Source organism: Macadamia integrifolia, chromosome 6 (genome assembly GCF_013358625.1).
Source record: "Macadamia integrifolia cultivar HAES 741 chromosome 6, SCU_Mint_v3, whole genome shotgun sequence".
Lineage (NCBI taxonomy): Eukaryota > Viridiplantae > Streptophyta > Magnoliopsida > Proteales > Proteaceae > Macadamia > Macadamia integrifolia.
Window position 1 is genome coordinate 19,346,291 of NC_056562.1, and position 12,982 is coordinate 19,359,272.

The 12,982-nt window shown below is 37.5% G+C and overlaps 1 protein-coding gene across 1 annotated transcript in view; it reads left to right on the forward strand.

The window, feature by feature from the left end:
- The window catches only part of LOC122082333 (26S proteasome non-ATPase regulatory subunit 13 homolog B), a 34,304-nt gene extending 25,408 nt beyond the window's left edge, over nt 1-8,896 (forward strand). The window contains exons 4-6 of the mRNA XM_042649826.1: nt 6,747-6,943; nt 7,055-7,154; nt 8,368-8,896. Coding sequence (XP_042505760.1) covers nt 6,747-6,943; nt 7,055-7,154; nt 8,368-8,553 — 483 coding nt within the window. The 3' untranslated portion in view covers nt 8,554-8,896. The remainder of the gene's footprint in view (nt 1-6,746; nt 6,944-7,054; nt 7,155-8,367) is intronic.
- Nucleotides 8,897-12,982: the final 4,086 nt, after the last annotated feature.

Consider the following 12,982-nt stretch of genomic DNA (forward strand, 5'->3'; position numbering starts at 1 on the left):
TATGAAATTGAGCACAATTTTGCAAAGAAATACCCCACTTCTTTCTTGAGAAGAGATGGAAAATGTGCTCAATATCATTTGATTGAATAGTTGACTCAGCTCCTTGTTCTTTGAAGTAGATTCCTACTATTTGGTATCAGAGCCATGGCCAGTAGCGATTCACGAAACACTATCATTGAAACCCTTCAAATTTCAATTAACTATTTGGCTGAGATGATCGGCAGCTTATTAGGAACTGTTGACAAGATCAATATGATGGGTTATTCTTTGAGTCGGAATATCAACTGATTTTTATTGTCATAACCATTACATCATTCCGTAAACAGCCTATTCTGCAAATCAGGGGATATGGCTGCATACATTTGCCCCTCCCAGACACTGCAGTAGTGGGAGCCTTGTGCATTGGGTTGCTCTTTTTTTGACCATCGTATCATTGTCATATATCCATGGTCGACTTATAGAACTTCCGTCAGCTTCATAGGAATCACATCATTCTACATTGTAAACATACATTGTTGTTACCCGCCCTTAACAGCTCAAGTTTGTAGGATAAGTGGTTGTAACATGGTATCCAAGGATTAAAGTATCGGTATCGGTCGCCGTATCGGTCAATCAAAATTAAGATACGTATCGGAGGGTAGCGTATCGTTTCGGAGATACACTAAGATACGCTAAAGATACGCACATAAATGGATATGAAACACATTTTTAAACACTTTTGCATAAAAATTTTATTAAAAAAAACTATTAATAACATGTATTATGCATAAATACTAAATTGAGGGTATCGCACTAAGAATTCAAGGTTTGTAGTTGTCCCATAAATGTAAAATTCTTATTCCCAACCTTGATTTCCACTTTAGTTAGAGAGAAATATGGTCGGCAGCAACTTTAGAACAAAAACCCCTAAAAAAATCATGTTTTCTGAAAAAATACCCATCTTGACCGTAGCGCACTGTATCGGTATATACCGATACATACTAATCGATACATATTGATATTTATTGATACGTACTGATCGATACATACCGATACTCACCAATACGTACCGATCGATACATACAAATACTCATCGATACATACCGAAACGTATATTTCACCTCGATTTTATATTTTCATAGAGTATCAGTACGTATCGATAGTGTATTGGTGCATATCGGTATGTATCGTAGGATATATATCGATATGAAAGGATTTTAAAATTTTCATGTATCGTATCGGTGTGTATCGTATCGGTCGGATAAATTTAAGATACGTATCGGAGGATATCGTATCGGTATCAGAGATACTTTAAACCATGATGGTATCAGAGCAGGGAGGTGGAGTGATTGATCCTTGGGAAGCGTAATGGGGCTTCCCGACACTTTATCCCCTCAGTGACATGTGGTGTTTCTACGTGAGTGCATGTCACATGCAGGTTGGGGTGGTTGTTGATATACATTGTTGTTTCTTTGAACAACTTGAGCTTTTAGGATAAGCACTTGTAACACACACCTCTTTATAATTTTGGAGTTTTAAGGGCATAGAACAACTGTGATTCACCTCCAATGTACAATCATTCAGGAGAGAAGCCTAGTAAGGTTGAGAGTGCTTCTCTGTACATAGCTTAGTCTTGTCAATAAAGGCTTGAGAAACTACGTTGACACAACTACCACTGTTTACTATTGCCTGTGCTGTTTTAGGGTCACTGTTAATGCGGTTATAAAATATAAAGCTTCTTTGCCTATCCTCTATCTTGGTTTCTGCTTTTAAGATATGGCTTAGCATGTGCATCCCATATGCTTCCTCACCCTTCTCAACATTATCATCATAGAGCTGCCCGTCCTCATCATGTGGACAAGGTGTACATACCTTCGCTGTATCTTCCTCCTCAACTGTAGTAGCAACAGAAACATTAACCCTCTTGTCTCGTAGGAAAAAATATAGCAACGTGCCCACACTTGTGACCTTTGTATCCCTGCTGCTAGGCATTAGTCGTACCCTTATTATTTGTACTGTAGGGGTATTAGAAGATCAACATGTAGGTCTAACAGCTACAGGTTCCCTCTGTTGCTTTTCAGCTAGAGAACTGAACCTTCCAATGGGAGTTCTTAAAGATTTCTATGCCCGTAGAGCCTTCTAAAAAGTGTCCTGTACATCTTATTAATTATGCTCCTTCCTGATCTTTGGTTTCAGTCCCGACTTGAATCGTGAGACTAAATGGATGTCTTCCTCATCAATCCCTGGATGTGAGACTAGTATATCAAATTGCTCCATAGACTCTTCCACAGAAAGTGTTCCATAAGGTATAAAGCCTGTCATGCAATAGAGCCTTGAATGTGGGTTGCAGGAATTGGTTTCACAGTTCTTCATCTCCTCCCAGTATTAAGGTCTTTACCATGATTTCCTAATCTACGTTCATCATTTTTCCACCATTCCTTTGCTGGATCTATCAATGCAGCTCTTGCAAGTCAATTTTATCTCCTCTATCAAGGTAAACAAGTCAAAGCAATTATCCAGATAGGCAACCTAATCATACAATAGTTGGGGGATTGAATTTGCTGTTGTACTCATCGAGTTCAAGCTTCACCTTCAAAGTATCATCTGTACTTTAATTATTATTCAAACCACTGTCAACTGTAGTACACAAAGTATCCTCTAAAGAGGGGTTTGTTGTGGTCCTCTCCCTAAAACTCTCGAGGTGGTGGTTGCACTAGAATGATCGGGAAAACCTTCAATCCTTCATTAGTTCTGTGATGTTCAGAATTGTCAGGCATAGGGGCTTGAGAAGAGACAATACGTTGTTGCTTTAGGGAAGCAACTTCATCAGACAGTTGTCTAACTTTGTCAGGCATTTGTCTGAAAATTTAAGCAGTTGATTTATAGAATTCTAAAGGCTGAAGGCTGGCAATGTCAGGGCCCTTATACCAAATAATGGGGTTTAACCAGCGTATGGATAGGGTTTAGAAAAACAATAGAAAACCAGAAGTGCAGCTGAGGAAAAATATCCCAGATTCTAGAGAAAACTGATTCCTAAAGCTGGGCTGGTCTGACCAGGCCAGAAGTATGGTCATAGGGTCTATTAGGGATGGGGAACTGTTCTGTTTAATTTTAAATAAAACTGAAGTACAGACTAGAAGATATTTAATAATCCCATCTGTACAAGGAAACTGAAGACCCAGCAGACCCAGAATTTCAATACTCAGAATTTAAGACAAGAAACTTTGATTTTGAGACCAAGTTAATATCATAAACTAACCAACAAATAAGAACTAGATATCATAATATGAATCTGTTGGCGCCAAAATTTGAAATGTGGCATCCTCGTATGAGAAGGAGACGTGGGCTGGTAACGACGTTTAAGGAGTCCGTCATCTGCGGATGCATGATACTCCTACATGGAGGGGAGAATTGGCGTGTGAGAGGAGAAACGTGGTCGTGGGACAGGTGTGAGCACAACGTAAGCAAGTTTAGTGGGGGTAGTGGGTTAATGACATACGTGGGAAAGCAGTTAAACAAACACTGCTTAAGGCAGAAGAAGTTGGCCGAACAAAGGATCATCAATAAATCACACAAAAGCCTATCAGCAATGCAGACCTTTTATCCATTTACCTTGGCTTTCTTAGTGTTCAATGTAGCTTAGAATTTTTTTGTTTTACGTTAGTTTCTTTCCCAATTCCCACTTTCCCTTTTGTGGACTCTAGTGTTCTGTATTAGAGCTGTTCTTCAAGGAATATACCGTTTGGCTTATTCCTTTAGTTCTTTGAGGTATTGTCATGTCAAAGTCCCTGGAGCAATCGGGGCAAGAGGAGAACCCAGTTGCTTGATCAAAGTCAGAAATACAAGTCGGTCAGGGAGGATTCAATCTTTTCAATTTCAATGTTGGAAAAAGAATTCTCATACATAAATGTATATACAATCTACATGCTTATTATATGTCTTTAGTAAGTTACATGTAGATGATTATATGTATATATAGTCTTAAACTTGACGGTAATTTTTTTTAATATTTTTTAATAGATTAGTTTTATCCTTTTTTATCACCAAAAAAAAATTATTTTATCTGGTACTACCATAAAGATATCATATACTATGGCAAAAGGTCCCTTGGTGGTACACCATGTGTAAGGATTGAATGGTAAATAGGAGGTTATTTAGACAGATCACATGTCTAATTTCATATCCAAATTTAATCTCAAATTTTAAAATTAAATTCAATCATTTACCCCATATAATGTCATACACCTGAGCACCAACCCATACGGTCAGAAGACTGTAATAGACCAGGGTAGATTTTGTGCCAACAGAATCAGAACCAGAAAATTTGAAGTTTTTGAAGCTTCAGGTAGGAGATTAAACCTATCACAGAAACAGAACTTGCTGTGAAAGCAGAAAGCAGTTTCTGAAATTTCAAAATTGAAGTGTGTCAGCAGAATTAGGGCTCTCATATCAATGGTAAGTGAAAATAAGAATTGAAATTATGGCTGGAATCTATAGTGGCTGCAGGACAATAATCTGAAATCAGACTTTGAAATTTCAGAATCAAAACTGAGATTTTTATGAATTTTTGTTCAAGTAGGAAAGCTTAAATCGATCAGAAAATAGAAGGCTTGAGAAGAGCAGAGGTAGAAAGAAGGATTGAATCAAGAATCCCACCTGATTCTGAGGGTTGGCATCCCACCAAACCCTAACTTGGCACCTCCACCAGGTTTCTACTGAACCACCACTACAGAGAGAGCTCTGAATATCACAGAATCAAAAGGCAAAAGCCAATTTCTATTCATCAAATTTGTGTCTAGGGTTGAAGAACCTTACAACCTCATCACAGACTCAAAAACACTCGAACTAGACCAAACTAGGCCTAATACTCTTTCAGCTAATAGCCTGCTATGGAGGTGGTCTTAACTAACTGTAACTCTGCATAAAATTAAAATCACGGAAAGCAGCTTAAAAGAAGGTTGAAGTCATAGACCTATTCCAGTCTATTAAACACTTGAGTAAGAATTAAAAATAAAGAAATAGATTCTAACTAGACTAAATAATAAAGTAAATCACAAATTCCTACCTCCGACCCATATTTTAGGCCCATTAAAGTGGTCTATTGCACAGAAATCCCGTTGGATCAATGGCCCAACATATATCTAACCCAACCCAAGGCTTATTTCTACTAAAGTGAGTCTGCATCACTGGGTACATGAGAATTTAGTGTTGGTAATCTATGTTTTGCATGGTTTTCAAGGCGTCGCTTAGGCGGTCAGGCTCCCTTTGCTCTAAGGGTACCTTGGTCACCTAGGTGTTGCCTTGTTTTTTCCCCCATCCACGGCCTTGGGTCGCCTTTCTGCCTTGGCTACTATGATGTTTTGGTATGTGCAAAGTTATGTGGTTCCCAATTTTTTTTTACGGGGGCCGCTCTGGGGGGGGGGGTTGGGTTGGTTGGCAGCGGAGGTGACTTCCGTCACTTTTAAAATTGTGTTGGATCAACTCTGTACTGTAATTTTTTCCTTTATTGAGTTGTCCATTGAGAAATTAAAAAAAAAAAATAAAAAATGGGGTGGTTTCAATATTTGAGAATTGAAACCCAAGTTTCTAGTGTGGGTTTGTTCAGAATGTGAAATAGAAGGTCTTGCAGTTGCTTTCTTTTGAGGGTTCCAATATGCAACATATTTGTTGACCATCTCTGTTTAGATGGTTGCTGCCAGATTATTGTACTGAGTCTCTGACCTGTTCACTTTATCACTTCAGATGGTATCATAACAAATCAAAAACCTTGCTCTATGGTGTTGGTATTAAGATGGAAGGTTTTTTGATCTAGATCTGTCACTTTTCTAATCTAGATTTTCACATTAATTTGTTGCAAGTATCATTTCTATGAATGTCAATGTGGTGGGTTCTGTACGGCTGTCACCAATACCATGACACAACCTGATTAAAATATTGGAAAACTATAGCCAATAAGCCAACCAGCATAATATATATGGAACCCCCTAAATTTATAAGGTAATCCGGGCAGGTCCTATGAGTTGAAAGGCAGCAGGCTAGACGGGTACCCTAGACTTCTCAAATACTATACTTGACCCTAGTCCAGTATGGGTATTGCCTGTTCCAATCTGTTAGGGATGGAACAGGTCCTGCTTCGTTGCCATCCCTACTCATTTTCCTCAGTTGTATTATCCAGTGAATAACCTGCAAATATCATATATGTTACTTTTTCACTTTTTCTTTTACTTGTTCGCTTCCATCTTGGCCTGAGTGATACTTTTAAGGCTTTTTTTTGGTGGTTTGGATATTGAGGGAAAGGAGAACAAAACTTGGGGAGAGTGAAGGAAATTAAAAAGATGAAATGTGAATTGCATTTCACATTGTGTTTTTGGTTGGTCTGGGGAAGTGTTCCTTTTGATCTGTGAGCGGATTCCTGCAGTATCAAATTGGTTTAATATGGAAAGTTCTATTAGTTGGGGTAGACGCTGAAAACCAAAGCATCATTTTCCTAAACATTAAATGTCACGAAGTAGGAAAACCTGTGAATGTGGTACATCTTTCCCTACATTTTGTGCATTCTTTTGTCAGATTAACCATACTCCATCTGAAGAGAAGTACTGGCCCAACTCCAAATATTGGCTATTTTGAGAAAATTTCCTTTCTGCTCTGTTATGCATTCCCCTCTTTCCGTTCCATGTTGCTTCACTGTTTTTGTTCCCGGTGGTATAGATGGTGGTGTGTGAGACAATATTCCAAGTTTTAACCTTTTCTAAAACATTTTCTTGCAGATAAAATGTCTGTTGGGGACAAAAGTGGAATGGCTCTACTACATTCTCCAGGCATTCAATTCTGGTGATTTAGTTCGTTATCAAGAACTCTGTCGTGTCCATAAAGCTGCGCTGAGTGCTCAGCCAGCATTAGTAGAGAATGAGAGGAAGCTATTGGAAAAGATCAACATTCTTTGCTTGATGGAAATAATATTCAGGTGTGTATTGGTTGAAAGTAGAGTTTATGATTTAATCTGCTCAAAGTTGATTATTCATTTGTATTGTATTAACCATTTCTGTGTATGGCTGAATTTAATTGATTGCCACAGTCGTCCCTCAGAAGACCGAACTATTCCATTAAGTGTCATTGCAGAGCGCACAAAACTTTCTGTAGAGGATGTTGAGTATCTTCTCATGAAGAGCCTCTCTGTAAGTCCATTCTACTCTTGAATTATTGATAGGCAGCTATTGTGGTATTCTTTCTTTTGGTATCACTTGCCCACCACCTTCATTCCCTCCCTCTTCTCAACCTAATGAAGAAAGGGAGCTGCTGGGGCACAAAATTGATGTATAAACACACATGCCTGTAGTTTTTATTTACTCGTTAAGTTATACCCATTGCAGTGTTAACAAGTACATATATGTCATCTCCTGCCCAGGTGGTGCATGGATAGGCTATAAAATTAGTGTTAAGCTTAACTAGTGAGTGAGAGAATCTGTAGAACTATAGACATTATGTTTAGACTGCCATTGAAACATAGTAGGGGGAAAACCAGAAAAAGGGGGGAAAAGCGGGAAAAATTAGTGAAATTAGTGACATTTTGGCAGCAGGCTTTCTAGTTGGCCCAACAAGAAAGGGATATATGGTTGGCAGACCTATTCCGTCACTTGGCAAGTCGTATGGGACTGAGAACATGCCAAGTTTCAGCTTAAGTGGGGGTTGCCACAGCAATAGTAAGCTTTGAATAATTCTGGACTACAAGAGGATGTACAGAGAGAGGTTGCATGAACATATTGTATGCATTACATGACATGGTAACTGATCAAATTCAGGCCTGAAATATGGTATGTGGCCACTCCAGACCATTCCCTAAACATATAATTTCAGAATAGCTACATCATTCTTCCGCGTGGTGCAACTAGGTGTGCCACCCAATAATCTCTTTGCCTTATTTTTCTTTTTGGACAAATTGATAAATTAAATTAAGCCTTAAACAATGTTGAAACTGAAAATGCTTTTGTAATTGCTATATGCATGACTCAGGGCGGTAAGAGGGTGAGATATGGTTATGAACTTATGATAAAGTGACCGATGACAATGGGGCAGCTAGGAAAGTATATTGTGTAGGCATGTTACTTGTTCTGATTAAAGAGAAATAGAGACATCATTTCATGACCACATCCAAGTTATCATCATGACGGAGGATGATGGGGGAAGTTACTTCCCTCCATTTACTCCTGTTTCTTTTACCATAACCTAAAAGAATGTTACTAGTTAGTTGTTACTGATGGATTGACAAAACTTTGGCTTCAATATTTGTCTTGCATGTTGAAAAACATTTTTATGACTACATGGAATATAGAAATGATTCGAGATTTTTCCTCTTCGTCAGTTTGAACTGTTGAACACATCTGCTTACAGGTTCATCTTATCGAGGGGATAATCGATCAAGTTGAGGGAACAGTTCATGTTTCATGGGTTCAACCAAGAGTTCTGGGAATACCACAGATCAAATCGTTGCGTGACCGCCTTGACAATTGGTTGGAGAAAGTACATACCGCTTTATTATCAGTCGAGGCAGAAACACCCGACCTAGTAGCATCTTGATTCTATGTTTAATTAGGCCCTCTTTGATCTACTCTGTATCAGTCTGTGACAACTGAAAAACTAGAGAAAAAAAAAAAGGAAAAGAATGCTAGCTTGCGCAACAGTTCGTGGTACTTGCTGTCGGCATTTCCATTTTTGCCTAATCTTTCTTGAATCTTTTTTTTGGGAAGAGGCAACCTCCTGCTTGTATTTTTTTTTTTTCTTTCATTCTTCAAAATTGTTTGGATCTCTGACAGAAAGCATATGGAACACAAGGTGAAGTAGGGCACTCAAAAATTGTTGATTTACTGAATGTTCGATTCTTCAGCTTTATGTATCAGGAATGATCCCGTCACTTTTGTCATTTGCCTTTCCGGTGACAGCTTTTCCCATTAAACTTGTTGACGTCTCTTATAAGACTTTCATGTGAGTTCCATCTACGAATTTAAATCCTCTAGACTAAACAATATGTGAGGATTCAACATCGATCCTACTTCTTGCAAGGGTGAAGAGGGTTATGTTTGAAAGCAAAAGGGATGGATGTTGAATTCTCACATGTATGGTCATACGTGCAGCAGATCTAAATATTCCATCAAGCTCCACGTATCTAAATATTCCGTCTAGGGTTCTAGTGCTAGGCCTTATACTGGTTGGTTTTATCCTTATTTTTTATTAAAAAAAATAGAATTTTTATAAGGGAAAGTTACATGATTACCCAATTTACAAAATTACTCACAAAATGTTTTGGTTAAGAAAAATATCCAAAATTGGGTTTGGGTTTGCAAAACTATCCACCCAAAGTTTCGGTTAACAAAAATACTCAAAATCAGGTTTGAGTTTACAAAACTATCCAAAATAGTGAGTCTTCATCTTCCACATATAATCATGTATTTTTTTATTATTGAAACTTTGTGTGGGTAGTTTTGTAAATCCAAACTCAATTTTGGGTATTTTTGTTAACTTAAACTTTAAGTGGGTAATTCTGTAGATGAAAACCTAATTTTGTGTATTTTTGTTAACTGAAACTTTTGGTGGGTAATTTTGTAAAGGAAAACCATAAGTGGGTAATCAAGTAATTTTTCCTTTTTAATAATTTTACCCTTGATCTGATACGGATACACGACCCTGGATCTGGCAGCAAGTCATGGGAACAACAAAGAGGTGCTGGCACATTACAGAGTGGGGAATGTGAGATGTGGTACTCCAATTAAACCTGGCATGCATAATGACGGCCCTAGAAGAATTGTTTTTGGGGTGGTTTGCATCATCCCCATAAAAAATCATTTATTACATTTAAACTTAAAAAATAAATACAGTTAGACTAGTGTTAGTTTTTAAGATACAGAAAGATATATTTACCCCCTCTTCCTTAGCTTCTTCCATCAGTATCTACCTGAAATGTAAGACGGTGCCAAGCTCTCCACCATTCTCACGGGCATCTTACCAAACGATCAGAATTAACCCTTCGACTCAGAATTCTCTCTCACTCTCATGCAGTTTCTTTCCATCCCTTGGAGGAGGAGAAGGAGAAGAGGTTACCTGTCTCCCGTCTTCTTTGAGTTGTCAAAAGGAATCTCTATAAAAGCCTTTTTCATAAAACTTAACTCTCATAATACATTATTACTATGAGGTAAAATGGAAAAGAAACTTTCTACCCAAAAAAAAAAAAGGTGAAGAGAAGCTACTGTAACTTTTCATCAGACCTTAATGGAGCTTACTGTTTGGTAACTTTTCATCAAACCACTCCTACGTTGGTTTCTCCTTTTGCTTAAAAAAATTTCTACAAGGTAAAATTTCATACTCGATTGCTCTCTGCTATGAACTTTGCATACCGATTTAGACTCCAATCCCGAAAATTTGGGGATTAGGGTTTTGCTGTAACTTCAGTTCCATTCTAACTTTATTCACTGAGGTAGCATTTGCCTCTCCAAAATGTTCTGTTTGGGGGGTGCTATGCAAGAATCTAGAAGAGAATAGAATGAGTAGTTCAGACGTTTAGGATGGAATATTAGTATAAAAGTAGAAGATGGACTGAGTGTGCTCCCTTTCTATCGTAACAACTTGCGTTGTTGCATCATCTTCATCGACAGAAGAATCCATTCTAACCCTTACCCAGGTCTGCTGCAGAGCAGATCTAGTTTCTATTCAGAAGAAGAAGAAGAAAATGAAGAAGCGAGAGGAGGGGTAATTAAGTCTTTTTGCATCCTAAAAACTAACACTGGTCTAACGGTGTGTATTTTTTGGGTTTAAATGTAATAAATGATTTTTTAGGGAGATGATGTAATATAGACAGAGACGTCAAGGGAGGTTGATGTAAATCACCCATTTTTTAATATATCAACCTACATCAAATTTTTTTGGAAATCGATATGCGATTAGCTCCTCTCATAAGGCTGATATGAGATCATAATATACTACCATACTTCTGAACCCGATGTCCACAGTGATCCACTTTGAATCAAGTTTTCCTTTCCAAGAGGCTCTTACTCCACTGTAGGGTTTTTTTTTTTTTTTTTGGCAGTAGGTAGTCATTTCCTAGTGGCTCTCAATCTGGCATTAGGTCACCCCTTTTTGCGCGTGGGTTGGCCAGACTATCAGTTGTTTTGATACTATGAATACTGGTCTGCAAGAACTCAACCCTATAAACGGACTTACAAGGTGAAGGAATCCATGACCAAATCAATCCACTCCCTTTGGAAATCGATGTGGGTTCAACCCCCATAAGACTGATATGAGACCCTAATAATGCATAAGTCTGTTTTAGAAGGTGACAATAGAGAATCCTTTTTGCTGGCTGTGGTAAAATGGCCTGCATTATATCTACAACATGGCAATCCAATTGGTTGTCAAATTTTGGTGTTTTACTATCTACATAAAATATCAACATATTCGAATTATACATGGGGAGAAAATCAAGCTCAAAGAATAGGTTAAGTTAAAAAAATTCAAGAAGTCAAAAGTCCATATGAAAACACAAAAGACTTCACGACAAGATGGTCATATGGTTGAATATGATAACCAAATTTTATTCGATATAATCCAAGTACTTCCTATTTGCACTGGTGCAATGAGCATTCGAAGGTTGGGAGCATCCAAGCACACACCTCAAGGGGCTCCCAGTGACCAGATGTTCACTGCACTAGTGCAGTGGTCGCAGAGGATCTAGAGGCTAGATTAGTAGGAAGTTACTGCGACACATGTCAAGACTAATATATATGCTATCACAATTTCAAAATTTATTATTTGAATTTATGATATTTTCTTCATTAGTTTAAATTTATTTTCTTCTTATTTATTTATTATTATTTTTTTTATTGTAACTCACTTTGCCTTTGTAGGTATGTTAAATATTAAAAAAAAAATGTTGGTTTATTTGACAAAGAAGAACACATTTTAGCTTTTACAACAAGTAGGAGGAGCACAAAGTGAGAAAAATAAATTGTTTATAGTTCATTACACTAAGATTATACTTTTAATGCCTATGTTTCTCTAGAACTAATATATGAAAAAAGAAAAGGTGTAGAACCACAGAAAACAATCCCAATGGTGATGTATTATGGAATGTGCATATATGATGAGGCCACCCTTACATGGTATAACTAGATTTAAGACTATGAAACCCACTTGTCAAAACAGACTATTATATTATAGGTGGAGTCAGTCATTTATCACTTCATTGGTATCAGAATCAGAGATGATAATTACTTTTGGAAATATATTCATAGTGGAAGCATAGATATAGAAAATAATCCTACATGTGGATGTATAGTGGAATGCACATATATGATGCAACCACCCTTACATGGTGTAATGTATTTTAAAATCATGAGATTCACCTATCAAAGTGGGCACTATTGTGACTTGGATGAGGCCGATCACATGGCACTTCATAAGGTTCTCTGAATTGTTGGGGTAGGACACTAGCACCTTTGTGTTATCTCTCTCTCTCTCTCTCTCTCTCCCCTCCTGCTAGGACTTGTATTCAGAGGTCCAACAGAAAAACCAAGTAACTGGAGTTACTTCGGTTCCTCATAAAAAAACTAACTTAACCGGCTAAATTTCTTTTTGCTCATATACCTTTAATATATGATACCATTTTTTTACACCTCATTGATACACTTCTCTATGCCACTTGCTTAGAAAACCCTCTCCCTGAAAGAAATTGCATATTTACATTTTTCTGTAACTTCAGATACACTTTTATTGCATGAAAACTCTTAATGGATGTTCTTTTGTGCCAAATGGAAGGATGTTGTAATAATTTTGATCATTGAATATCTAAGAAATTGTGTAAATTGGCCACATATCAATTGAGTTCCAAAGTTAGTTAGATAACTTCCCATGTAATAGCATAGGTCCTCATGTATGTCTATCCATGCACCCCTCTTAGTGGTTCATTTACCTTCTTAGTAAGATTTTCAAAAAAGCAGGGCTAGCCCAAACCTGCCCT